The 27,384-nt window shown below is 49.6% G+C and overlaps 1 protein-coding gene across 5 annotated transcripts; it reads left to right on the forward strand.

The window, feature by feature from the left end:
• The first annotated feature begins 194 nt into the window (after positions 1-194).
• CABP1 (calcium binding protein 1) lies at positions 195-26,951 on the forward strand. 5 transcript variants are annotated; one of them, XM_050318858.1, is made up of 8 exons: positions 826-971; positions 13,072-13,319; positions 18,029-18,205; positions 21,818-21,848; positions 22,525-22,668; positions 23,906-24,015; positions 24,421-24,568; positions 26,329-26,951. In XM_050318858.1, the coding sequence occupies exons 2-8, from the start codon at positions 13,275-13,277 to the stop codon at positions 26,352-26,354; spliced, it is 681 nt and encodes a 226-aa protein (XP_050174815.1). In that variant the 5' UTR covers positions 826-971; positions 13,072-13,274; the 3' UTR covers positions 26,355-26,951. The 5 variants fall into 5 exon arrangements, with proteins under 5 accessions (XP_050174812.1, XP_050174813.1, XP_050174815.1 ...); XM_050318857.1 differs by lacking the exon at positions 826-971 and adding an exon at positions 3,763-4,325; XM_050318855.1 differs by lacking the exon at positions 13,072-13,319 and having other exon boundaries at positions 195-971.
• The last annotated feature ends 433 nt before the right edge of the window (positions 26,952-27,384 follow it).

Below are 27,384 nucleotides of genomic sequence, written 5' to 3' on the forward strand. Positions count from 1 at the left end.
TGCCCGGGGCCGCCGGGCCCTGCCCGCCCGCCGCGCTGCGGGAGCACCGCCCGCCGCCGCCCGCACCCCTCGGCGGCGCCGCTTCGCCTGCGGCGCGCCCCGGCCCCAGCCGGCCCCGGCGGGGGGAGGCCCCGGCTCACCTGGAGAGGCGGCGGCGGCGCGGGGGGAGCCCCGGCGGGGGGAGGGGGACGGTGCCCGCCAGCCCCCGCCGGAGCGCCCCTGCCGCGGCCTTTGTCTGCGCTGTCACATGGGCCGCGGTGCGGGATTTAAGCGGGTCTCCGCAGGACATGCCGTGAGCGGCGCGCCGCAGCCGTGCCCGCAGCGGCAGCGCTCCGCCCGGCCGGGGATGCGGCTCTAGCGGCCCCGCGATGAGCGGCTCCTCCATGGCGAAGAGCGAGTCCCGCACTTCGCTGCTGAAGGCAGCGGGGAGCCGGCGGGCAGCGGGCGGCCAACCCCAGCCCCGCGGCAGCCGCGTCCGGGACGGCAAAGGACAAGGCGGGCAGACGGGGAGGGAGCCGAGCCAGGAGCCGCTCCCCGGGGAGCCCAGTGCCCGCAGGCCGCTCTGCCACCCGGGCGCCCGGGAGGACGGAGCGAGGGGCGCGGGGAAGCTGTCACATGGACGGGGGGAGAGCCAGCCCGAGCCGGCGGAAGGAGGTCCAAGGAGAGGCAGTGGCAAGGAACCGGTGCGGACATCCAGGCAGCACCACCACCTCCCGCCGCACGCCAGCCACGGTCACCCCCAGGACCAGCATCAGCTCTCAGACAGGGATGGGGAGGAGGCAGAGGAGGACTTTTTCTTCAGTCACAAGCAGAGGTCCAGCAGAGAGTCCCTGAAGCTCTCGGAAGGCGCTTCACCTCTGTCCAAATCCAGCAGCAAGTGCTCCACCAAGTCCAGCGGCAGCGATCGGTCGGAGGAAGCGGATCCCCTCATCCAGCAGCTGCACCCCATGCTCAGCTCGGTCTTTGGCCAGGTAAGGGGCAAAGCGCCCCTCGCCCCCCACCCCTCCCTCTCTCTCCCTCCCTGCCTTCCCTCCGCGCCCCCCTCCTCCTGCGGCTCACGGACCTTCGGCTCCTCGCCCCGGAGCCCTGCGCACCCCCTGGCGCAGCCCGCAGCTGTAAATGCACTGCTTCCTGACCGACCCGGCCGAACTTGTCCCGGCGCTGCGGCACGGCCGGGGCGCTGCGGGGCCGGCCCCGAGGAGGGCTCCGCGCCGGGGACGGGGCGCGGGTCGGAGCCCCCGGCGCCCGCCCGCCCCGCCGGGTGCTGTGGAGGGCGCTCTCGGTGGTGCTGACGGGGGAAGCGCCGGTGCTTTGCCGGTCGCCGGGGGAAGTTGTGGCTCTGCCTGCCGAGGGTGAGAGTCAGAGAAGCGGATTTTAAAAATCTATTTACTTATTAGATTCCATCTCTCTGGCTCCCAGCCTTGCTTTGCTGTATTTGTTTACATCTCCTTATGGTACATTTCTGTACAATCAGCATATGAATCATTTCTTATGGCAGAAGCTGTCAGGAGAAGGTAGTGGGGAGAACGACAAAAAAAAAAAAAATCCTGACCCAATTCCGAAGCCTTCCCAGTCACTATGTTAGGATGGAACAGATGCTTTCGGTGTTTGCAAGCTCTTTTGGTACAAAGCTGTTGCTTTTAGCTGCTTTTGGTAGTGAAATTACCCAACAGGGTTACCCTCTAAAAATGAAAAGGCAGAGGGAGACTGGCTTGAAATTTCTTTTAGAGACATTTAGGGATGCTACTGGGAGATGTAATCTCCAGGAAGATTAATGTAACTGCAATCTCCCAGAAGCACAATTATGGGTATAAGCCAGTAGCCTGGGCGGCTAAGTTCCAGCCCTCGAAGTGATCAAATAAACCAGAATTATGATTTCTGGTGTTTGTTATCTTTTTTTTTTTTTTTTCTAATGTAGGTTTGGGAGTCTTTGCAGGGAGCCCACTCAAACTGAGATTATGGAGAAAACTAGAAAATTTTTTATAATTGGTTGGAAGGAGGTGATACACCCGTATGTTTAACCTGGGAGTATTGTCTTCTTCGGTTCATCTTGACTTCTCCGGATAAAAATCAAAGCACGTCTGTTCTCCTCAACAGTTATCCATCCTCCCTGACAGTCTGCTGTTTATGAATGTTATGGTTGTGTTTAACTCAGAACGAGTATTACCCTCCCTGTGCCAATGGTGCACCAGAAGTCTCGATTAAAATCTTGTAGTAGCAATAAGGAAGAGCCTGCTCAGCAGAGTGGTGCTCAACCAGGGTACACAAAGCAATATTCCAGCACCAGGCTTTGAAATCCATGGACTCGGCTCTGACTTGTGCTGCGTCTGTAGTTCCGAGGGAAGTGAAGATGTATCTGAGAACAGATTTTAAGTCTATGGAGCTGTATGTCCCCAAAGTGTCGGACATACAAACAGATCCATGCCAGGGCTCCTACTCACAGAAACTCTGGTTTTGGACTCAACCTCTACCTAAACAGTGTCTTTATTTTACCTGCTCTGCTGCTTGCATTCCAGTGTCAGAAGACATTTCTGTAAACTTAGCAAAATTTAACTGTGGTGTTGAACAGTGCTCTTTACAGAAGTGAGACAGATACAATTCTAGTTTTCATTTTTTCACTGGGTACATTGCACCAGTGCTTACACACACCAGCACCTTTCTTTTAGAGTGTAATGTTATTTATTCCCATTTCTCTCTGTATTAATCTCTCACTTGCTTTCTTTGAAGTACCTATGAGTGAATGACCATTTAGTGGAGATTTTAGGACTGACTTTTGGGAGTGGGCTCTAGTAGATCCCCCTATACAGGGGACTTGTGGATACAAGATGTGGAACTGTAATTTAGGATACATAAAGAGCTGGTTACAGGAAGAGGTATATGAAGCACTTTTTTTTTTTTCTTCTGTAGTGATATAAAAATCCTGGGGTGAATAAAGGCCCAAGGAGATGATGTATGGAAAATCTGTCATGGAATGGAATTATATAAATTTTGTTTCTGTGAATGAAGAAACAAATGTGTAAAAATATGCATGAAGCTTTAAGACAGGCAAGGACTTACACCTGCAGGAGCCCAAGCTGCAGCCTGGGCTGAGGCAGGATCATAGGCACAGAAGTGTCCAGGGTTGCAGTGTGAGGCTGCAGGTGCTGTAAGATCAGTCTGCTCCCTCTTGTAATTAGAAGACAGCAACAGCTCAGCAGAGAATTTATTTAATACAAGAACTTCTCTCCAGCCCACACAGCCCACTGTGAAACAGTTAAAACAGCAATTTTGCAGTACATAGGAGAGGAGCATAGTGATGCATATCTGCAGCAGCAGGGCACTGTGGTCCAGCAGCACCAGTGTATCTTGTCCCAGCTCTCCAGATGTGGAACATCATCCCCCTGTTCCACGGCGGTGCAGGGATGTGGTCGCAGATGCAGACACTACAGTGGTACAGCCAGAGACGCGGAAAAGATTGCAGTGATGGCTTCACAGAGATGTCATTGTTGCAGTAACAGCAAAAAGGAGCAGTTCGGGACTACAGGGTTGTGTCTGAGGGAGACAGATTTGTAGCTGTGCAGAAAAAAAGACGGAGTGAAGGCAGAAGCGCCGTGTTTATATAACCAGCACAGCAATATAGTGCACTGTGGGTGTGTACTCCAGGAGAATGCTAAGATACTGCCAGGATACAGGATGCAGTGATATTTTATTAATTAGGCTTATGCTATATTAGTGCAGTGATGCTGTAATGTAATTAAGCAATAATACTCTTTCAGGATATTTTACCATTTTGCAAATGAGTGGTACATGAATTAACAGAAGTAGGGTAGTGTAATGAAGTATTAAGTATAAGCCAGGATGTCATCTCAGTCTAATGACATGTTTGCACGCTGGCTCAGGCGGCAGTTGCAGGAAAGCACTGTGCTGTGGAGTTTATAACCAGGTTAACATGCAGTGCGTGCAGCTCCCAGTGCCTGGAGAGCAGGGCACTGACAATGCGGTGGTGTGGTAACGCAATCCCAGGGCAGAGCAGAGATGTGATACTGGTGCCATGCGGTAGGAGTTTGGCAGTGCACGGGTGTGATAATTGTGCGGTGTTGTAGCCTGACAGAAGAGTTTAGCAGTCTACTGATGTAGTAATACAATATTGCAGACGGGAGCCATTCTATACAGCAGTGATTGCTTCTGGTGTGATATTAGCAAAGGGCTGCGCGGATCTGACAGCACCATCCTGCTGTACCAGAAGGCAGCGAGTGAGGTGTTACCACCATGCCGCAGTTTTGGAAGCACGGCTGTGACTTAGCACGAGGACAGCACCACACACTTACCTGGTGACAGAGTGCACTGTGAGTATGGGCTGGCTGTATGTGGGACAGTGGGACAGCAGTGTTTTAAAGTAGCCCTGCAGTGGCAGGAGCTCAGTGCAGTGCGAGAGCAGTGCAGTGACTCACGGGTGTAGTTGGCAAGGGATGTGTGTGTGATAATGCAGCAAAGTGGGAAAGTGGCGAGGAAAGGGAGTGTGGGGAGGATGTTTCATATAATTTTGGCCTGATAGCAGGGTAGTGTTGGGGTGGCCAAGTGAAAAAGGAGTGTTGTGGAGCACAAAGGAGAGTGCTATCACCCCTGCAGAGCAGAACATCATGAGGGTCCTGTAGTGTCTGTAGCGTGGCTACGGACCACAGTTCAGCAACAGTGCGGTATTGAGCGGTCGCTGTCCATAGCAGCAGAGGAGCAGTGATCCTCGCAGCTGGGGTGGCGGTGAGGTGGCAGCCTGGCAGCAGAACTGTTTATTATTGTACAATCCTAGCAACAGCAGCACAGAGGCTGGGACAGCAGCGACCGCAGCGCAAGTTTTGTGGTATTCCCGGGGTGATGTGGCCGCAGCGCCCACGGTGCAGCAGCAGCCCAGCCCCGGGCTCACCGCACGGCGCTGTGCCGGGACTGCGGCACAGAGACCCGCTGGTTCTCCTCGCTTCATCCCTCCTGTGCCACACCACTGGCTTAGCTGGCACCTTTAAGAAGAGCTTTCTTTGGGCCTTTGCTATGCAATATTAATTTGTAAGCGATCCTGCTGTGTGAGACCTGAACGTTTTCAGAGCCGTTTAACTTTCACACCCTGCATGACTGTTAAATTTTTCAGTGAAGTGATTCCCAACAGTTTTCTGTCAATTGCCTCTGGTAGCATGGGGATCAAAGGGGTCAAACAATGGTGTAGAGAATAATGAAATATTTACAGAGTTCTGCTGTTAGCACTGTGGCCAAAGGGGCTTTTGTATTTCTATTTGTACAGGGAGTTTAAAGCCTCTCCTGTCTGCACCATCTCCCATCCCTGCTTTAATGTCAGCGTCCGCATTACCATTAGAATAGGGAAGGAATCTTTCTGCATTTCCTGTAAAATTTTCCTTTCCTTGTCCTGCTGCATCTTCCTTTGCTCTTGAGCTTTAGTTCTTCCTAACTGGCTGTAATGGACCTTACAGCAAATCGGGCTGACAGAAGTGTCCCCTTTTGGGGCAGGAAGTGTCCCCAGGCTGCCAAGCAGGTGTCAAGAATATTCTCCTCTAACCAGCTGGGAGCAGGTAGGGGAAAAGTGCCTTGTTCAGCCTCTCACCCTTCTGGTCTCCTCATCTGCAGGATGGCCTTGTTTCCTCCTGTGGCTTTGGCTTCAGCTGATTCTAGTGGGACTTTTGCCCAAGAGCAGTCACTGCATCAGGACCACTCTTGGAGCTCCACCCGTGGAAAGCCGGCGAGTCCTGGCCAACCCCGGCGAGGGAGAGGGGCTCATGGCTCAGTAATAGAAGTTTTCAGCTGCCCCCGTGCATTAGCGAGGGAGGCTGCAGTGTGTTGGGCAGTGCTGGAGCTGTGACACCAGCGATGGAAACTCTCATGTGGGGATGGCAAGGTGAAGGTGAAAGGTCTGGATTTGCAGGTGCTCGTGTGCTGTGTTATACCTGTAAGGCAGGTGAAGCAGTGGCGTGTCAGGGCTCGTGGCAAACTGAGACAGCCTCTAACAGCTGCTCATTTACACTGTTAAATCAGTACCGTAATGTGGGGTGAACAGATTTCTGACTCAGCATGATCGACCGCCGTAGTGACGCTGGTCCCGTGGCGCAGTGTTGCCTCGCCGGTATGGAGCGTGGATGCACCGGTCAGGGGGCAAAAAAATCCTAGACAAATGCCCCGACTTTTCCTCCATGTTTCATGGCACCTCTGAAGACACCTCTGTGCCGGCCCCAAAAGGCTCCCTGAAGGGAGAGGGAAGGTGTTCCCGGGGCCGCAGGGGACACTCCCGTGTCCGGCTGCTGCGGGTCCCGCCGCTCTGTGCCGCGGGGCTCCGGCACGGCGGGGCAGCGGCGGCCCCGGCCCGGGCTCCGGCGGCCCCGGGGCGCCCCCGCGCGGCCCTCCCGGCCCGTCCTGGGGCCGCTCCCCGCTCCCCGGGGAGTGCCAGAGCCGGGACAGCCCCGTGCTTGCCGTGGTGTAGGCGACAGCCGGTGTCAGGGGCGTGTCACAGGAGTCCGGGTACCTGCGCGGGGCTCGTGCGGCCTCCGTGCCTCCATCCCTGCATGAGTTGCCACAGCCCATGTCCATGCATGTAGCCTGACGTGAAAAGCCTTCGTATACGTGTCTTGTCTATGTACACACAGCCTACTCGTGCAGCCTCTGCTAACTCTTCTGTGTGGCTACACAACCACCTCTGTACACGCTCATGCATCCCTCTGCTTAAAGCTTCGACCGGCGTATGCGCACACCCCGCCTGCTGACACCCGCCACACCTTCCCAGGTATGTCTCGTGTTTTCTGTATGTAACAAACTCGGACACAGGGAAACATTGTTCCACTTGAGCACATCCACTCGGCTACTCCCGTTCGCAGCTTGGAGGAAAATTTATCACATTTATTGCTTGTGAAGAGCTTGAGGGATGTGAGCCAGACGTACAGAATCACTGAGGGGCAATGGATAAGTCTCCTGCCTGCAGTGGGTCTGCCAGCAAACATTAATCTTTGTCAGTGATTTACTTTTTAAACAAATCTGTTTTAAAAGGCTATAGAAAGACATCAAAATAAAACCAAGCTAAAAGAACATTCATTAAATATTCTGTTCATGAAATATACAGCAGCATGATCTAATGCACTGAAATACACAAACCTTCTGGTTAGATTCAGCTTATCTTTGAAGAGGAAAAAAGCTTTCAATGATAAATTAATCATCATGTAAATCATTCTGCTGTCCATTCCATCAACCTTTGTCACTTTGATTTTTGTTTTGTGCAATAGTGAGTGTCATCACAGTGTCAGGGAAGTTTAGCTTTAGCTTTAGTGGCTGGGCTGCAGGTTTGTCAGCTGAATTAGCTGTGGTTCTTTGTAGCATTCCAGCTTCAGTAACTGTTTTTCCCTGATGAGTTCATGAGTGGTATTGATCTCCAATAACAAGCAGCTATATGGTGTACATCCAGTAAAAGACGCCCAGCTAACTTTAGGCTCCCTTTCAATAATCCTCTGACATTCCTGTGACCTTAGAGAGCAACAGCAGTGCCAATGAACTTGAGTAATCCTCCAATTTCAATCAAATGCCCTGCTTAAGGATAAAGACAGAAGCCTGTCCTAGCTTGTATGGTCATATTTAGTTTTTTAGTAGCTTTCTGCACCAGCGTAAGACCATGAACTCAACACTCTCCGTGAATGAAATCATTATCAATATTCTAATATTTCCTCCCCTAACGTACTTTGCACCTTGCAACCATCTTTGGAAAGAATACACAGCGTTGCTTCATCCCACACAGATGAAAGACACCCTCTGCTCTTGGAAGGAAACAGGCAACCGTGCAGCATTGCGAAGCATCATGTCACAACAGTTGAAGGCAGGAAGTAGAAAACAGCCAGCAATCCCCTTGTGTTCTGCTGAAATAATGCACAAAGGGTTTAGGTAATTTGGGACCAGCTGTGTTGAGATATAACCAGAGACCTCCGTCCTGGGATGCGCAGTTTGGTCCCTCTAAAGATGCTGTCAGATCCCTACTCAAAATAGAAGCGAGGTGGATCTCGCCTAATGCTATGGGGTTGGTTGCAGTATTTGGTTGGTATTGGTTCCCAGATCTCTGCTCATCTCATGGTCATCCACACTTTCAGTAGCACCTCAGTGTGCAAGCCCAACATTGACCCCCTGTCCCTCTTATCTTGAAAGAGGTGAAGGAGCCAGGCAGAATTAGCTGCTGTTGCAGTAGTCCCAGATAGACAGTGATACACAATTCTCATATTCTGGAGCAAAGAGAAAGGACCATGTAACGTTGGCTTTAAACAACGTCTGTACTGCATATACGTGACAAATTCTCTCAGCAGCTTCTGAGCTGTCAAGCTTGTACTTGTCTTTTTGTAGCCCATTGATGATCTTCAGGATCATCAGCAGAAAATATCCACAGCACATTGTGTTCTGGCCAACACATCTCCTGCGTAGGGACTTGGAAGTTGGGCAAAATACATGGACCAGATCTGCAGGGAAGGTGTCAGGAGAAGGCACGTTCCCATCTATTTTCATCCAGTGTAGAATGGAGCCAGCTATTTACAGACAGAGCTGTTCCAAACAGAAGTTGACAGACAGTCCAGGCTTTGTTACCTTGAGAGGGATGGAAAATATCCTTGGTCTTTTTAATAACCTTTCTGTTGTTTGTGATTGAATATGATCCAATTGCTCTAATGGAGGAGAATATTATGCACAGCATGAGTCAGCAACACTTTCTTCCTGGAACAGCTGACAGCAAAGAAAGTTCCCAAACTCTCTGCAGAAATATTCCTCCCCCTAGATGAGAATCTGGACTGCATCCACCAGTACCTGCTGGTGCCTCCCCTTGAGATGGACCTGTACGTGTCTGGCTGGAGTATGGAACCATCCGAGGTTCATTCGAGGTCAGAAGACACAACTCGATGTGCAACAAAAGCACTTGGGAGCTGATGCAGAAGAAGAGAGGGAAGTCAGTCACAGAAGTTTGGAGTGCCAGTGCGTGTTCCAGCAATCAGGAGCTTTGAAATGAGGCCCTCGACAGCACTGGCAACAGGAGGATGTTACCTATTCCAAATGCTTAGTCTCACCCGAGGTCAGCCAGTAATCAAGACTGGGTTGTTTCTTGTAAAATACAAATCTGCAGCTACCAGCTAAAGGGTGACTGGGAGCAGATTTGAAAGCTATTAATCCACGTATGCACTCTCCACTCTGGGATAGGAAAAAATAGACCAAAAATTCCCACCGTGTTAGAATAACTTAAATAAGGGGGTATGTTTTAAAATACTAAATGTTTGACACATGCAACAGGCTCTTAGTAGAGCTATGGACTTCAGTGAAAAGATGCTAGGAATGAGTTTTTCCTGCTCTATTACATGCTCTTCACTACCTGTCACCCTGTTGCACTGTTTGTGTTGTGCTGAGAACAACCATCTGAGGTAATTTTCCAGCAAGTGAAGGTTATTGCAGTGAAACAGGCCTGGCATCTGAACAGTCTCGCTGTACAAATCCATACTTCCACTGGAAATTTTTGCCAAGCAAAGCTGCAGTTTGATAAGCAATCCCAAGTTTCGTATTGACTTTTATTCTTTCTGTTGTGTCTGTTGGATATTTGCTGCCACTGGATAAAGTTCCTGGCAACTGCCAAGTGATTAGCTGTGGTGGGATCCAACATTTTCCTGTGAAATGAGCATTTCTGCCAAAGGTGCCAGCCCAAAGCAGAGCACTGCTGCTTTTTAAAGAATCCAGACATATTAAACCACCTAAATCATTCCTTGTTCCATGCCAAGTCGCCCAGCCTTCTTCCTCCCCTGTGCTCAGGTCAGTCACTGTGCCAAATGCTTCTTTCCCGTGAGCCGAGACCTTGCTCTGTGCCAAGCTGCGTCCCCTGAGGTCTCTGCTCTCCACCTGGGACCTCAGGGGAGAGGAAGGGGTGCACGAACATCAGCAAGACTCACATTTCACAAAGTTCCTACCGATTTTTAGAAAGTTTGCGACAGCGCCCCAGACCTTAAAAGAACAGTGTGATTGCCACAAAGAACAGTGTGGGAAAACCAGTATACATGCATGTGCAGCCCTCCCACACGCATACTGACTACCCCAGATATAGGCATACCCACAGATCAGCACCTACACACAAATACTTATTCTCAGCATCCTGTTCTCCTACAGCAGCCTCAGTTGGAGGAAGGGAGAAAATATGTTCCTTCCAACCTAATCTTCTAATGACCTTTCTGCCAGCTCCACTTTCCTGCCTATCTCTAAGCTGCCCCTGCCGGTGATGGGAAGAAGATCCCATTGTAGAGAGTGATTTTCCTCCTCAGAGCTCAGCAGGGTCTGTTTGCTAGATTGATGTGTTCTGACTAATTGCTCTTAAGACATTCCAGGTAAATAAGGAGATAAAGAAATCGCTTATGATCCCATCTCTTGGGCCCCTTGCAGCTCCACTAGAGTTCCTGCAGAGTTGAAGAGTTGTGCTGCAAACCTGGTACAAGTGGGCTCCCGTTGCCTCTTCCCTTCCTGGATTGCGAAATCGCTGCCAAGCCTGGCAGCAGGTCTCAGCCCTCACTCTGCCCTGCAGATGCCTGAGGGAAGAGAAGCTGGAGCGCAGGCACACGCGGCGGCGTGCCGTGGTGGCTGGCTCTGAGTGCTCTGCTGCAAGCTCATATTTAGAGGGTGACCATCTCAGCTTTTGTTGAGAGGCGTTCAGGGCTCTGTGAGGCACACTCCACAGCTGCCTTCCAAAGCTGTCCCGTGGCAGTCTGGGGGGTGTGATGGATCCTTCTGGCAGGAGATGTCTGATTCCCTTGCTGCATTCCCTCTCTGGGAGAATGGGGGAGATGGGCACTTCTCAATTGCAGGGCGTTCCTGGCCTCCGTGCTGCCTGTCGGGGGAGATTCATTAGCAGCAGGAAGGCAATTCTCTCTCCTCACTGCTCTGGAATTGAAGTCGTTTGTCTCGGGAAGGAGCCCAGGCGCCTCACTCGCTGTGTGGCAGCTTCTGCTCAAGGGAGACAAGCACTTCGTCAATAAACAAGGAGCCTGGGGAATGGCTGCAGCTGACAGGGGACATTATTAATGACTGGCACTTTGTCGGAGGGTAGATCAGCCTCCCATTAGCTGCTTTAAGAGGGGAAAGAGAAACAGAGCTAAAGATGGCAGCCTTAGAGGAGCTGGGAGTTTCGGCATCCTGCAAAGTTCCCCACTGTGAGGTCCCCAGGCTGGCACAGCCCCCAAGGAGTGACTGTGTATTTCCCCAGCATTAGGAGTCTTCAAACTGTGACAGCAGGAGACAGGCCCAGCTCAGGAACAGTTTCACTTCCCAGCCTACTGTGGGTGGGCTGAGGTCTTCCAGTGCAGAGCTTCCCCATCCCCTCTGCCCCTCTCTCAGTCTGCCCTGGATTGAAGGAGTGTCTTCCAGCTTCTCCTACTGCAGCTTCTTGTTTAAGAGCTTCTTTGTGTAGCTCCTACCCAGACCATGCAATGAAAAAGGCATTGAGGGCATCTGAGAGGAGGCTGTTCCACTGCCTTCGCTCTTGCAAAGTGGTTAGTGCAAGGGAGAGCAAGAAACACCATCCCCTGTGGCCATCACTGTCTATCTGTGACTGGAACTGGAGAAACTGTTGACTTTTGTCATAGTTGGACTCCTAATATCGTCTCCTTACGTGGAAGAAGCCTCTAAGCTCTGAAGTAACTGTTTATTCACCTCACAATCATACTTAATTTGCCACAGCAGCATCAGGATGGAAGGAGAAATCTCTGCTTTGTTGTGACACTGACAGTTCATCCTTCTCTGTCCTACAGCCCTAGAGCTGCCAGGAGAGTGAGTCTTTGGCTCCTGCACAAAAGTATGTGGTGCAAGTACTCATCCTGTGGCTTAGGTCTTTGTGGAAGCTTTTGTTTGGAACCACACTCACAAAGAAAGTTGTGAAAGCTCTCAGCTGAACACCTGAGTGTCCAACCAGCCTGCTGCATAACAGGGTGTAAGAGCAGTGTCGTCTTGGTCTTCACAGTTCTTGAAGGAGGTAGCTTTTCATGCCACGGCTTCTTATCACTGTGGAGCTGCATCTGTGGTGGCTCCATAGCTTAGGTGCATTCACTGTCCTGTTCAGAGCCAGTTGCCTGAGTGTGATGATGACTTTTCTGTGCAATTTAAATCTCTCTTCAGACTGAATGCTCTTATGCTCAGCCTGAGATTAGAGGAGAATGTACGGGGGACTCATCCCTTTTCTTTTGGAGATTATTCTGTTACCACAACAGGCATAAAGTCCAAAGTTTAGAGCTGGCTCTAGGCTCAGGTGCTTCTTGTTTATTCCAGGACTTGGGTGCTTGGAAATGGAATGGATGGATCTGACGTCCAAATTCTTTGCTTCACATTATCTAACTTGGGGTTGTTCAGATTTAGGAATTCAGGTGTGAGCCCATCTTTGGCAGATTTATGCAGGTTAAACTGCCAATTGATTTTTACTTGCAGAAAGCTGGAAAAACTTTACCACGAGACTGGCTCAAGGTCTCTCCCTTGTGGTTAAAAATTACTGTCTTGGGGCTGAGTGTTGTAGGGTCCTGGGACTGCTGTCTCCACACTTACTTCCAAAAAAAATCAGTCACTTCTAGGGAAAAAAATCAGTCACTTCCAGGTCTGCTGGTATTTATAAACTGAAACAGGTCCCACCCAGATAAATGGTCCATTTCTGCTCCGAAACGAGCTCTGGACTCTGCTCCAAGCCCCTAAGTGGATTGCCTTCTGGCCAGCCTAGCGCTCTGGTGATTGAAAAGCCGAGAGGAGTTAGGAGGGGGGTGGGTAGGGATGCGATGTTCAGAGGCTGCGTGGACCCAAACTAGCTGGATTCACTGAACTCATCACTGAAATCACTTCTTGCCTTGCCTCTGTTTTAATTCTCTCTGAAACAGCCCTCTCCTATGAGTGAAACAATCTTGCCTGCAGATTGAGGGGGGTGGGAGGGATTTGAACATTAATCTGATGTAGATTATACATCCGCCTCCCTCTCTCTCCCCTTCTCACTCACTCTCTCTCTCCCTCTCTCTCCCTCTCTTTCTATCTGTTTCTCTCCCCTCCCTCTCCTTCCTGCTTCATCTCTTCAAGAAAGTGAACATAAAGTAAAATACGGAGAGAGAGAGGCAGAGAGAGAAAAAGCTCCCTGAAGAGGGAAAGCCCAGCAGCCAGTAGCTGTTTGGATTTGCCTGGCGCTGCCTTTCTTGCTTTGCTCCCAAGGAATACCTTTAATGGGATCAATTGCTTCAGTTCCTTTATAACCAAGTCCAACGGAAAGGCAGCCTCAACATATTATGGGCAACTGTGTGAAGTCTCCACTGAGAAACCTCTCTAAAAAGGTATGTTCCCTGAATCGAAGTGCATTTCCAGCCCTGCTTCTTGGGATGGGTGACATCGTGGGCAGATGGGAATGGGAGGTGGGAGAATACACAGAGTTGTGTACAAAAGGTTCAGCTCCATTCACCAGACTTTTTGTGTAAGAGCTGCTCTTGCAAGTGCAGCCATGAGAGCCCAGGACACCGAGAGCCATAACGTGTGTAAACTAATGTGTGTGTAGGCTCGTGTCCTGCTTGGTGTGTGTGCACAGCTGTCCACTGGGCAGGTGCAAGCATGTGCTTGTCTATGGGCACAGTGTGCCGGCACACTTCTGTACAGGCATCTTGATGTGTGTGCATGTGTGTGAGTCTGTGTATGTGCACATGTGTGAGTCTGTGCGTGTGCATGTGTGTGAGTTTGTGTGTGTGCATGTGCTTCAGCTGAGAGGTACCTGCATGAGCACGTGTGTCATGGGTGTAGGGACATGTATCCATGTACGTGTGACAGGGCACGTGTCTGTGTGTGTTCTTGTTGGTGTGGAACAGTGTGCACACCTCTGAGCCCATCTGGAGCGTGTGCTTGTCCTCAGCTCTTCACGTCTCCACATACACCTCCTGAGGGGTGTGAGCAGGCGTGCAGTGTTTGTTGTGAGTGTGTAAGGGCGGATTTGTGTGTATCACACTCGTGTCCCTGCTTGTATGGTGCTGTGTGTTCACCTGCTAGTGGGTGTCCTCACAGAAGCCTGTGTGGAGTCTTGCGTGTGTTCTTCTGTCTATCCATCCTTGTGCATGCACACATCTAGTTTTGTTGGTGTGTGTTTGGGCACACAAGCCTGGTTTTCTCTGTGCTCCGTTGTTCCACGTGTCCGTTTGTGCGTGGATACGCTGGGCCCTGGCTGCATGTTCGTGCATCGTGTTCCACAGCATGGCCCCTGTGTCTCTATGCCTGGGCCCAGCTGGACTTCATCTGAGACCTGCCACGTGTATCTGTTAGGCTTCAGCCCACAGTTTGCTCTGTGCTGAGGTTTTACAGTGATCCCAGGACGAATTAGATTCAGGAATGATTCTGCTGGTAGGGACAGGATTGAAATGGGAATGACGTGCCCCAGAAAACTTTCTTGTTTGACTAATGAAGATCTTACAGCACTGTGTACCTGTCAGCCACACAGTTTTCAGCTGGCATTGCTGCAAATCTAACAGCTCAGCACAAAGCTACACTGTTCACTCCTCATAAATTAAAAAGTTATGCTGAGCATCCAGAGTATTGCAATGAGGAGCTGCCTCTGTGGAGACCTTGACGACAGTGAAATCCCGCTGCCATCAAGATCACATCCTGCCACCCAGGAGATCTTGCCACCCAGGAAAGCTCCTCTGGGAGGGAGACGCTGGGGAGAGGACCTCCCTAGCAGAGAGTTTCTTCTGGCTGTACATTTGCCTCTTCTGTGCAGAAACACAATTTGCTTCTTATCTCAACTTCTGTAAACAAAGCTAGTAATGGCACGGCGCTGCTGCGAGGGAGCTGGGATACATGAGGAGGGAATTCATCACCAAGCACTTAGGCAGTGCTGAGACCAGTCCCTAGGTCAGGGTGACCTTCAAGAGAGGCAGAGGTAGTTGAAGTTCACCTAAATGTTGCACATGTGAACAACCAACTTGGTTGCTTGTAGGTCACCTCCAACTTGGAATAAAAGGAGTTGGCTGCAGCTGTGCTTGACATGATCAAGGCAATTCCAATTAAAATCTGATATGTGGCCAGGCTGCTTGAATCAAAATGGATTCAAGAACTTATAAGCTCTGTGTCACCAGTCTTTTAGGTAATTTATGCTTTTTTCCCTAAAAGATGCTTTGAATAATGCAGTTTATGCTTAGTTACAAGACCTGGGATGTCAGGACTGAAGAGAGACAAACTGAATTAGAGAATTTCTCAGACATCGCTCTAGTGAGCCATGAACTAAGGCCTTGGGCACTCATCCTGACAGGTCCTGGGACTCTGCCGTTCTTCTGATCACAACACACATGATTATAGTGGAGACTTTGCAAATCAGTCTTTAGCATTGCACAACTTCACTTGGCTCTTTTATGATCTCGGTCTTTTTTTTCGGCTTCTGCCTTGGGCAAACTCATTTTGCTGAAATGTTAAAGAGGAGGAACTGTAAACAACATGTGGGAAAGCTGCTCTTGGGTGACAATCTGAACTTTTGAACACATGATCTCAACCCAAATTTTGGGATTCACTCCCAGGCACCAGCCAGCTTGGTCTGGGCCTGGCTTACACCAGGGTACCTTGCTTGTTCAGGTGGCAATGATCAGGCTTTGACTCCATGTCTCTTTTTGTCAGCTTCAGTTTCCCACTGTCCCAGTGTCCCTGCAGTGATCCCGACAGCCATCCTGGCTGCCTCTCCCTCCGAGAGACACTTCAGTCCAGACGGAGGCCCTTCTTGACTTGCTGCTCTGCGATGCCCCTCTGACATGCAGGCAGGAAAATGAATTGAATCCTGTTGTGCTTCTGCTATGCAGAAATTAAAAGCTTTGGCACCCAGGTCCCTTGCTTTGCCACCCTTCTCCACCACTTTGGCCATCTCTAAATCAGCCTGGTCCCTTCCTGCTCCACAATCTGCTTGTCTGACACACCCAAGGGCCTGACTCAGCCAGGAGGGGTAGTGGTCCTTCCCTCAGGGAAGGGACAGAGAAAACCTGATGTCCTCAGTCCTGTTCTTGCATTTTCCTTGTCATCACGCTGCTGTTTCCCCTGTAACGGGCAGCTGACATTGTTTTGCCCCATACCCATTCCACAGCTCCCTTCCCCACTCTGCTGCGATGTAGGAGGAATGTGGTGGACGGAACTTGTGGGGATACTTGCAGGAGAACCTGTAAGACTGCTGGCAGAGGGAACATCAGATGGCATAAATCCCGCTTGCAGTGGCACAGCAGGGCAGGGAGCCCTTGTTGGGATCTTGCTGAGCTGTGCATCTCAGCATCCTGGCACTGTGGCAGGTTGTCTGGTCACGATCCTGAGTGGCTCTTGGCAACTGTTTTGTCAAACTGGCAGTCTCTATCTAGACAGAAAAATAATGGGATGACTATTATGAGGTACGGCTCTGTGGCTTGGTAATAACCTCTACTGCCTGGAAGGGTCGGCAAACAGGGATTTGGGGCTGTGGGGCTTTGCATCTTTTGCGTGGCTTCACTGGAATTAAACACAGAACTGATGTGGGCTATTTAAGTGATTCATATTACTTGGTGCATTAAACTGAAAAATGTGTCAGGAAATAAAGCTGATAATTTTGAAAATACATTGCACTGATATAACAAAGCTGTGCAGTTCAACACAGATGCCTTGACATTTAGCTGAGCTAGTAATATGCCATTTGTGGATGGATGCTCATCTTTCATTTTTTTTAAGGACAAGTGTCCTATGTGTCAGATCTAATCAGAGACAGATTCCTTCCTCAACCGTGACTGCAACAAAAACTCTTTTCTGCTTCATCATTTTCTTTCTCCATGGCTTCCTTTTGAGTTGTTTTTGTTTTGATGCTTGATATTCACATGACATTATACATGAACAGATTGGTGTAAGACTGTGTACAAAAAGGCAAGCTACAAACCATGCCTGCAGTGTAACAGCACATGGCAGACTCAGCAAGTAGACACAATAGTCTCAGACAAGAGTGAATGGGGGGGTGGGTGTGTGTGTATGTGGCCTTTTAGCCTGAAAAAGCACCTCAGGCTTTAAGGAAAGGGTTAATAGAGATAATGACAATTGACAGAGCTTCTCTGATCACCCCTGGGAACACCGGCTGTAAAAGTAGAATCATTCCTGAAGAGGAATCTGATGTATGATTAATGTTTATTCTGTAAAACCAAGGGTCCTGTGGGTTGTGTTGGCTTTTTATAGCTGCATGGGAATATCAGGATAAGAGGTTTTTTGCAGAGCCAGGGAAATGCATTTCTATAAAAGGAAAGCAGTGCCTCCTTATAAAATCCAGTGCTGGATTCTGTTCTGGAGCCCTAGCTTAGCAGGACGTGTGCACTTAGGAAAATGTGCAAATGCAAACATACAAAAATGTTGTGCCCGTGCCTGATCTCCACCTCGGGAGCGTCACTGATTAGAAGAGGCCAGGGCAGTAACTGCCTGAGACCCTGAGGATGTAACTAATTAGTAGCAGCACGGAGAGTGTGAGCCTGCAGTTGGCAGAGCCACCTGATGCTGTAAACGGTCCTCTGATAATATGATAAAGCGGGTGATACTGTGTTGCTGAACTGTAAGGTGGAGCCTCCCGCAGTGGCTTTGTGCAGGCTCTGCCAGATCTGCTGGGGATGCCCCGGCCGGCAGCTCCGCCCTGGGCACGGGCTGGCACACGTACTGCTAGGCTGGGCTTGCCTCGTCCTTGGCAGCTCGTTCAAGGCATCGTTAACTCTGGGGCTGATGTGGGAGCGTGGCGCTTTGGGCTGTGTCTGGGTAGATGTGAGCAGCGCTGAGAGTCTGGTGTCATTTCAAAGCGAAATTCTCCCGGTTGGTTGTACTTCTATCAGCTTTTGAAAGTGAACTCCTGGACTTAACTGCTTCTGTGCAAATCCTAATAGCCCGGTGGGGGGGGGATGCAGTGTGGACCAGACGAAGGAAATTTAGCAGTAATGTCTCTGCGAGGCGGTTCAGTAAAACTTCAGAGGAACGAGATGGGGAGGTAACATCCTCTGTTGTGTTGTTTGCTTGCTGCTGGTTGGCTGGGAAGATCCGCCATGACGAGAAGACGAGCTATAAGGCTGTCCAGACGAGCGAAGAGGGGTCGTCGGCTTGCGAGTACCAGGGTCCGCTCATGGTGCTGGCCCAGAACTGCGCCGTCATGCACAACCTGCTGGGGCCAGCATGCATCTTCCTGAGGAAGGGCTTCGCAGAAAACAGGCTGCCTGTACGTAAGTTACACCCAGCCGGGCGAGACACGCACAAAGCCACGGGGATGTGAGCCGGGGATGCGGATCCGTCCCCACGCTCCGTCTGCGTGGAGCTCTGAAACCCCCAGCCCTGGGTCTCGAGCGTCCCGGCTCCAGCTCCAAGCGCAAATACAGTCACAGGTAAATGTCTAACCTGAAGGATGTGCAGATAGACCTGTGCCTAAACACCAAGAAAGGAGGACCTAAAAATGCAGCTATGGAAGGGAGATCCAAGCCTACACTCAAGTAGCCATAATCATATGGACTCAGGAGGAGGTCTTAGGACTTCAGGACTTACATAATCATATGGACTCTGGAGGAGTCCAGTGCTCAAAGCAAGACCTCTCATTCCCAGAGGCTCAGATTAGCATTTAAGGCCTAAATAGCCACTTAAATGCAAATCAGGGCATTCATATTGGGAACAAGCTGTCCATATTTGATAATATCCTGTCAGTTCACAGTGAGCACACTAGTACCAGCAGAAATAAGCAGGCATCTGTCTCCTCACAGATACCCAAACACAGTCTCTGGTGCACTGTCATACCCAGCCTGGCACTGCAGCAGTCCCAGCCAATTAACCAAGGAACATGAGGCTGTCCTCATATTTGCAAATAGTGCCAGGCTACCAAATGCTATTACCCTCCCCTCCCCCAGATAAATAGCAAAACCACGTCTATCCATTCAGTCACACCTATAGTAACTATGTGTTCATATGCATCTAATGTGTGCATTTATATGCAAACAATAAAAATATGTGCTTGTATGTAAATCAAAATGTATACGCCTGGACATGTGAAATATACATAAATACACACCCCAGCATTGTGTCTTTAGAAGAACTAAAATATATTTTTGCACCCGAACGTTCTACTCCTACAGTAACATGAATTTAAAGACGTACAGAAACATATGATTATCACGTCTTTTATGGATATGTAAGAGTGAATATGTGCATTGTCACATATTCACAGGGCCTTCCATGTTCCTATGGTGAAACAAAGCTCACCCCAATTACCTGAGAATCAGAGTTTTCTTGCCTCTGTAAGAAACCTCTGCCTTAACTTGTGTGTTGATGTGGTCATTTACAGCTGTAGGAGACACCTAGGTCTTTATTTCTGAAACCTCTTCTTCAACGATCCAAAAACCCAAAAAAGAGTCTTTATGTGTCATTATGGATCAAGGGGCTTTTGTTTTTCCTAACCTTTAGCCACTAAGTGATCACACAGTCCCTGTGCCAGGTCACTAAAACACAACACATATTCTCACACAGGCAATCTTGCTGGCATGCCCAGAGCTACTGTCACAGGAGATAGATCCAGCCCCTAGTGGAAGGCTCACAGCTGGACAGGTATCCATCCTCCTTAGGCCATGGAGGCTTATTGTACCCTAGGAAGTCCCCTAAGTACGATTAGTGATGTCTCTAAGTACCCTCATGTAAAATAAATGCATCTGATAAACAGCTTTACTTTTATTGACTCTCTAGATGAACAGGATTTATTGTGCATAGAACAGAAATAAATGAGGGTGAGACCAATACGTATAATGGACTCTTTGGGGGACACCTCTGCTCATATCTAGGATCTGAACTCTTGGAACAGTTTCATTCCTCTTCCCATATGCTCTCCAAAAGCTTTAGAGTGATTCAGCTCATTTCATCCCAAGCAATTTTACTCCTTTATCATTTTAGGGGATCTTCTTCCACATTTAAAACACAAAGCTCTTCATGACGTTAGTTATCGCTTGAGTCAGATTTTTGGAGGGACATAAACCCTCCCCCTCCTTCTGCATTCACAGTCGGTGGCTCTCTGATGGCACAATCTGCATGTGCAAAGATGCGCTCAGAGCCCTGCCAACGCAAATGCCTTGGGGTGCAAAATTGGAGCCGGTGCTGAAACCTCCACTTCTGACATGTGTCAGTCATGTCGGCTGCAACGTGGTCTTCAGTGGGTGAGGAGGAGGATGGTCTTGTGATGACTGTGCTGGAGGAAGGCCCGGGCCCCACCCCAGCCACTCTCACAAGACAGGCGGGTGAGTCACGGCACCCTTTGCACCGCGGCACGGGCGGCCATAGCCCTGCACCTGCTGTGTGCCCAGCCACGATCTCCAGGGGTTAACGGTTGCAATCTCTGCAATAGAGTGCACAAGGTGTTGGAACAGATCATGGGTGGTTTTCATGCGCTGTTTTATCTAAGGCAGGAAGGCAATTATGCCTCCTGCATCCGGTCCAAGGAGTTTGAATTGTTTTATTACTTGGTGTTGATGAAAGCAGAACAAATGGGATGACATGTTTGAAAATACCAGGTCTGTGAAGGATGAAACAGCAGAGCCAGAGCGCTCTAACAGTTCCATCCAGCACAGAGATGCCTCTGGGAAGGTTATGAGTGGCAAGCTGGTCATTTCTCTGGCACGGCCCCCTTTGCACAGACGTAAACCAGTGTGTGTCCTAGTTTGCTCTGCACGCTGAGCAGCTGCCATTAGAGTTTCCAGGGGAGCCTGTGGTTAAATAGCAAAGGATCATCCTTCTCAAACTGATCAAAGGCACTGTCTCCAGGGACGTATGGTGAGGCTGGAGGACACCTGGAAGGCAAGGAGAAACTCCCCACGGTTGAGGGGAAAAGCCGAGAGTGAGACGACATAAGAAATCGCGTTTCTGTGTTTCCAAATCCTCAGATGTTTTGGATTTGCCTGGGAGCCATGAGAGGAGTTAGAAAGGGCATTTAAACCAGAAAGCAGTGCATTTCCATGCTCATCTTTTCTTCCTGGTGCAGTGTTGGAATTTTCCTATACTCTTTTATATCCTCCCCCTTCTTCCAAGAAATTCAGATTGGATGTTTGAAGTTGCAGTGTTTCCTGAACATGGTGAATCCTTGTCCTGTTTTGTTTGTAGATAACCTTGATGATGTATATGTTGTGTGTCTGCTTTCATGCCTGGTTTCAAAATGCTTGGATATGGAGTTGAGGCTGGGAGGAAGGGGGGAGTTCCTACCTTTTTGTGGGGACAGACTGTAGGACATGTCACTGGGACATTGGCTGTAAGAGAGCTCGTGGCTGTCGCTGTCCTGCCAGAAGGACAGAGATCAAGCAGTGATTTGAGCAGATGATGGTATAGACCTGCTGGTTGCAGAGACTGCTTCCAGCTGTTTTGATCTGGCTGTGTCAGCGGGAGCTGCAGTGGAAATACAATCAGAGCTCCAGAGGAGATCATAACTGCTGCAGGGGCAGTCTCTGCTCCAGAACCTGGTGCTGGGGAACAATGTAGGAGCTTCACGGAGGTGCCAATGGTACATCAGATGGGGAGGCCGCACATATTGCTGTGTTGGCCCAGGTCTCTTCTGTTTTGAGGGAGCACCTGCCATCCCCCTGTCCAGCAGAGGAGAGGGAGAGGGGCTTCCACAGGTTAACACCCCTCCCGCTGGGGAGGAGAACTGGGAAGCCTTCCTAGATAGATGGTATTAAACATGTCATCACCTTCTTGTTTCTTCTCTCACTTTATGGCTTGTCCCAGAACTGTTTGTACCAACAAACAGCTATTTTGAAACTATGTTTGTGACAAACAAATGGCTTTAACATAATATGTTTTCTTTTTGCAGGATAGAGAACTGCGTCCTGAAGAAATTGAAGGTAAAATTTGTTGCTTCTTCTGTGTCCCCTTTCTCCCTGCCCAGTGAAAACCTACTGACTGGCCCTAAGGGTGGCCCCATGGGGTAAAATAATTTGGGGCAAACCAAGGGAGATGTTTACTGGAATAATTCCTGAAAACCCCAGCAAAAGAAATAATATGTAAAACTAGAAGGGTGCTGACTGTGAAGGAATTTGCATCTATTGCAGCTTCTTCAGGGTGGGAGGAAAAGTAAATAATGGGATATTGGCTATCAGGGAACTGCTGTCTCCCCCAGCTCCCACACAAACTCTTGTAGAGCATGGCACAACTGGCTCCAGGGAAGCTGTTTTACTTGCTAATCCCTACAGTGAGAGGTTTATAACACAGCGCAGGTGTAAAAGTTGGAAAAACTTATGAATTTCAGTTTCTTTATGAAGCACAGTTTAGCAATGAACCATTTATGACACTTACAGTCCAGTCAAGCTTTTCTGTAAGGAACAGGTCAGCAGTGCTGCTGACAGAAGAACTTAACATTGCTCCAGTCATTGCCTCTTTCCAGGGAGATGTGCTGGGAAAATACAGAGTATCTTAGGGAATCTGGCCTCATAAAGTGCTGCTCATTCTGGGGAGGTTTCTTGGAAAAGGTATTTCAAGCTGTCACTGACAATATTGTTCTTTTTGGATCCATTCCCACAGAGTTAAGAGAAGCCTTTAAGGAGTTTGATAAAGACAAGGATGGGTTTATTAACTGCAGGGACCTGGGGAACTGCATGCGGACCATGGGCTACATGCCCACTGAGATGGAGCTAATAGAGCTCTCCCAGCAGATCAACATGAACCGTGAGTAATTCCCACCTGCCTGTACCTGCCTGCTGCTGCTGTGCCCTACATCATTGCCTCAGGCTCTCTCAGTGCCCTGCTGCCTCTTTTCCATCCCAGTTCTTTTGGTTCTCATTTTCACTCCCTATCATCTCCCCTGTTTGTTTGTGGTCCCAAGAAGCTGATGCCTTTGTTTTTGCTTATCAAAGGGACTGTGTGGACTGTGCTGTATATGGGAACAGTGAGTGGTAGGGTTGTCCTTCATGCTTATGCTGTCAGGTATAAAACTGCCCTTGATGCAGGCAGTCAGACACTGGTGCACAGGCTGTGTGTGCTGTCGTATTGAAGCTGTTGTCAGATGGTGTCAGAGTGAAGGAAGAGCCTGGGAAGGTGGAGATGGTTTGGTCAGGTGGGTGGTGGATGGCTGTTCACTCTGCAGTGGTTGTTTGTGGATCTGTTGTGTGCCTGGGGATGGGCTGTGAGGGAGCTGTGCTGGCAATGTCAGATGGGAGCATCTGCTGCAGTCACGGAAAGATGTGACAAACGCATCCAATTCACTGTAACTGTGTTTGTGCCCCTTGTCTTTCACTGTCATTTTTGTCACCTCTCATCTGTGGCAGTGCAGGGTCTCACCCTCAGCAAGGTGGGGAAAAGCATATTTAGTGCATGTTATTTCTGAATGGGAAGATGTTAAAAGGACAAATTACTTGGTCAAGGGAAGGAAAACAGCTGTGACATATGCACCCAGTCACACACAAATGCATCTGACAACCCTGGCACACAAGTGCTTGGGAATTTGAGAGTGTTACTGACAGCTTTCAGATAGGGCACTGGCGAGTAAAAGAACCAATACAATGATTAAACAGTTGGGCGCGCTTTAGCTGCTGTAATGGAGCAGGACCCCACTGCTGCAGGGCACTGCCCGGGCCACGCGGGCACGTCGTGCTGTGCCCTTGCCGTGCCCTTTGGCACAGGCGCAGCGCTGCTATAAGCACTGCAACGATCCAGCCTCTAATACGTAGTATGTGATGCCACGAGGATGTGACACTCCATGGCTGCCTGACATGGGATAGCTTGGGCTCGTTCTGCCTAGCCCATAATCCAGAACACACAGTGTCAAACTACCTCTGCTTTTCCTTCCGCTGTCCCACACCCTCTGTGCTTTGCTTCCTGGAGAGCCGAGCGCTCTATGGGGCACACGGAAGTGCAAAGTGAGTGCTGGGCATGGAGTTCTTACAATCTTTCATCTTGTCCCAAGTGGGTGGCCATGTGGATTTTGAAGATTTTGTTGAGCTGATGGGACCAAAGCTGCTAGCGGAGACTGCAGACATGATTGGTGTAAAAGAGCTCCGTGATGCCTTCAGAGAGGTGAGTGCTCCCTCCCACCTGCCCCCAGAGAGTGAGCAACAGGAGACAGGAAAGAGAGAACACCCACTGGGGAAGAGAAGAGGAGAAAGAGAGAGCAGCAGAGTGGAAAGACAGAGAAAGAGCCAAGCCAGGCACGGAATAAGGGAGGAGCAGAGAAAGTCACTAAAACAAGGGAACCCTTGAGGCAAAGAAGAGGAAAGCTGGTAAAGACACAGCAGCGAGGGGTTTCTGAGGAGAAAAGACAGACTGGATCCAAAAGGCACCCAAAGGAGGAAAAGGAGGAACACAGAAGGAAGGAAGAAAATACAGGGCACTCAGAAGCAGGACACCACAAAATCCAAACCAGAGCAAGATCTGTTTCCATTAACTGTGTTTTCCCTACTGGTATTTTTCATGTTCTTGCAGTTTGACACCAATGGTGATGGGGAGATCAGCACCAGTGAGCTGCGAGAAGCCATGAAGAAGCTTCTAGGGCAGCAGGTGGGGCATCGGGATATCGAGGAGATCATCCGAGACGTGGATCTGAATGGAGACGGGCGTGTGGATTTTGAAGGTGAGAAGGGATCAGTCCTCGCTGCCCATCTGCTCTGCTGTGAGTCAGAGTTTCAGCTCAGAGGCTGAAGCAGAAGGGAAGATTTGCATGCTCGGGGCCCAGGTATCTGAAGTGTGGAGAAAAAATTCCAACAGGATTTTTTTTTCTAGCCAGCTGAATTGTTCATTTGTGCATCATCTCTTGGTGCATCTCGGTTGCAGTTGGGTCTCCATAATTCTAGGATGTTAAGAGATAGAACCTGTCACAGAGGAGCAGATTCTGGTGTACACGTGCTGTGGCAGCCTTCCTTTTATGGGGCATTTTCCTTTCTGTTAAATCTATTGCAAGAGCTGTGAGGGGGCTGGATTGCTTTGGAGAATGCATTGCACCTTCCTTTTCATTTTCATAACAAGGCTCACCTTGTTATCTGGGTTTATAGACAATCTGTTTCTATGCCTTTATGCCAGAAGATGGTCACGTGCCAGGTGTGCTCACTAAGACAGCAGATATCTGATCTACAGGTGTCATGTTAAATTCTAGAGATAATTCATTTCTTCTCACACTTTTCATGCCAGGAAGACTTGGAAAAATAAGAGTGGTTAGGCTACTATCCTAGCCATTAGCCATGGCAGGAGCAATATTAATAGTGCTCAGGGTTTCTGGCAAGGAAGCAGTTGATATCAGACAGCTAAGAAGACATAAGGGCTGCAAGGTGTAAGAGCACAGCAGAGTGTTTGTTTCCCTGGTGCAAATCCAGATGTCCCTTTGCAGTAAGGGTGAAGCACAGGAAATGCAGAATTAAAGTGAAATTGATGTAATTTTTTTGCCTCAGAGGCATTCGTGGGTCTCCTGCGTGACAAGGCGTCTCAGTCCTCAGGATTACTGAAGCCTCTGAGGGCTTTGAAAATGCTAAAAAACTGGAAGTGTCTCCCTAGAAAGTATCTGGTAGCTGCAGTTGTTCTAATGCACTGGCTGATTACATGACAGTAGCTCTCCTTGTTTCCCACAGCTAAATTATGTTAGACAGCTAAAATACATGAAATGCTATCCCAGTATCATTTTCTCCGTGAGTTACTGCTTTAGTTGTCAAAGGAAAGCTCCATCAATGGAAAAGGAGAAGTCAAGGGGGTAATTTGCACTGCCCTCCTCTTTGCAGAGCCATTAGTTCCTCGTCAATTCAAGTGCAGAATGAAAACACATTTATATTTGATGGCATTTACACTCAATTTGAGCAATTGTAATTGACTTCACAAGCTGCAGGGTGGTCAAGAAATAGATCCAGGGTACCCTTACAGTTAACTTGTATCTTTAAAAGAACAAGAAGTCCATCAGAGTAAACTTTCCTCTGCAAAAACGCTGGTACCTACCAAAACTCTTGTGCTTTCCCACACTGGTGTCTCTGAAGCGGCAAGCTTATTAAGGATTCATACTGTGTTCCCAAGACCGTAAATCAAGGCTCCCTGAAGTTCCAGTGAAGGGAGGACAACGCTTGCCATGGTGTCTCACAAAGAGTCGCTTGTGCAAACAAGACTGTACGTGGCTGGGAAGGAGTCCAAGGCAATGAATTGACCTGATAGAGGGATCTTATCACCATGTCTAGTGCAGGGATTAAAGCACATTTTGTGTGAGCTCTCAGGGCCCGTCACGGAGTGCACAGACCTGCTGGCAGCGTGGGGACTCCTGGTTTCACCCTGGCTGCCTGCTGTCTCCAGGGAACGAGAGCTGGGTTGGGGACTGTGGGTGCCTTCTGCTTCAGGGCTGTCTTGTGTTGTTGGTTGCAGAGTTTGTTCGCATGATGTCCCGTTGAAGATTATTCTCAGCCTAAAGAAGAATCAGCACCTTAGAGAGGGCAGAAGAGGACCTAGATGGAGCATCTAGCCCCGATGTTCCTACCTGAAGGTTTATCGGCTGTCTGCAATTAGGACATTGCGAGATGACCTGCTGCTCCTCCCTCATGGTGGTCCCCATGCCCCTCCACCCTTTCACACTGTGAAAGACTTGCAACTTCCTACAACTGGAACCATTCCTTGGAGATGATTGCAGGAAACTGCAGAGCCAGGACTTGCCATGATGCTTTCATGGGATATTTGCAACTTTAGACTCCTCCTCCCCAGCTTTATTCTCCCACCAGCTGCTGCAAAGCAAGAGCAGGAGAAATCCTCTTGGCTTGGTGGATGAGAGCAAAGCCATTGGGACTGGTGGCAGCCTCAGGGTGTGCTCTGCACTTCTTGGTTTCCCTTGGTGAACCGTGTCTGTGTTTGCTGTCTCTGTGTGTGTGTCTATCTGTGTGGAGTTATTTATGCTTCCCCAGCACTTATTTGCATCTCCTATGGTTATGTTTACTAAGAGTAAATTAAATACATGTCTTGCGGGGGGAAAGCGATAAATATGCACGTTGAAATGATGTGGAGCCTGGATGTCCCTGTGAGAGGTGGTGGCTGGGCTGGGGGAGAAGGGCTTGGGCACATGCACACGCCAGTGTCTGCACCGGGCTCTGGAGGCCAGTCCTTGCCACAGGCAGGGGAGTCACTGCTGGCCACTAAGCCTGTGTCAGGATTCTGCCCTCTCTCCTGCTGTCTCCATGGCCCAGGGGCCTGGAGGTGCCTCACAGTGAGGGCAGAGTGGAGGTGCCATCCCTGCATCCCTCCTCTGGCCCGGGGGCAGGTGAGAGCCTCTGTGGTACCATGGCAAAGGAGCAATGGGAGAGAAGCCTCAGAAAGGAGCTGGGTGGGAGTGGGATAGGCAGCAATAGCCACCCCCAGACACTTTCAGACCATTTCAAACACAACTGTGAGCACATGTACAGTGGGGCCGTGCTGCCCTATCTGCAGTGGTGA

Source organism: Myiozetetes cayanensis, unplaced genomic scaffold (assembly GCF_022539395.1).
Source record: "Myiozetetes cayanensis isolate MyiCay16 unplaced genomic scaffold, myiCay2020 scf21, whole genome shotgun sequence".
Lineage (NCBI taxonomy): Eukaryota > Metazoa > Chordata > Aves > Passeriformes > Tyrannidae > Myiozetetes > Myiozetetes cayanensis.

Bases quoted from the DNA above. Each gene is read 5' to 3' on its own strand.
- CABP1 (XM_050318855.1), top strand. From the start codon at position 369: ATGAGCGGCTCCTCCATGGCGAAGAGCGAGTCCCGCACTTCGCTGCTG. The intron at 22,669-23,905 runs GTGAGTAATTCC...TCTTGTCCCAAG, and splicing joins CCAGCAGATCAACATGAACC to TGGGTGGCCATGTGGATTTT. The intron at 24,569-26,328 runs GTGAGAAGGGAT...TGTTGGTTGCAG, and splicing joins CGGGCGTGTGGATTTTGAAG to AGTTTGTTCGCATGATGTCC.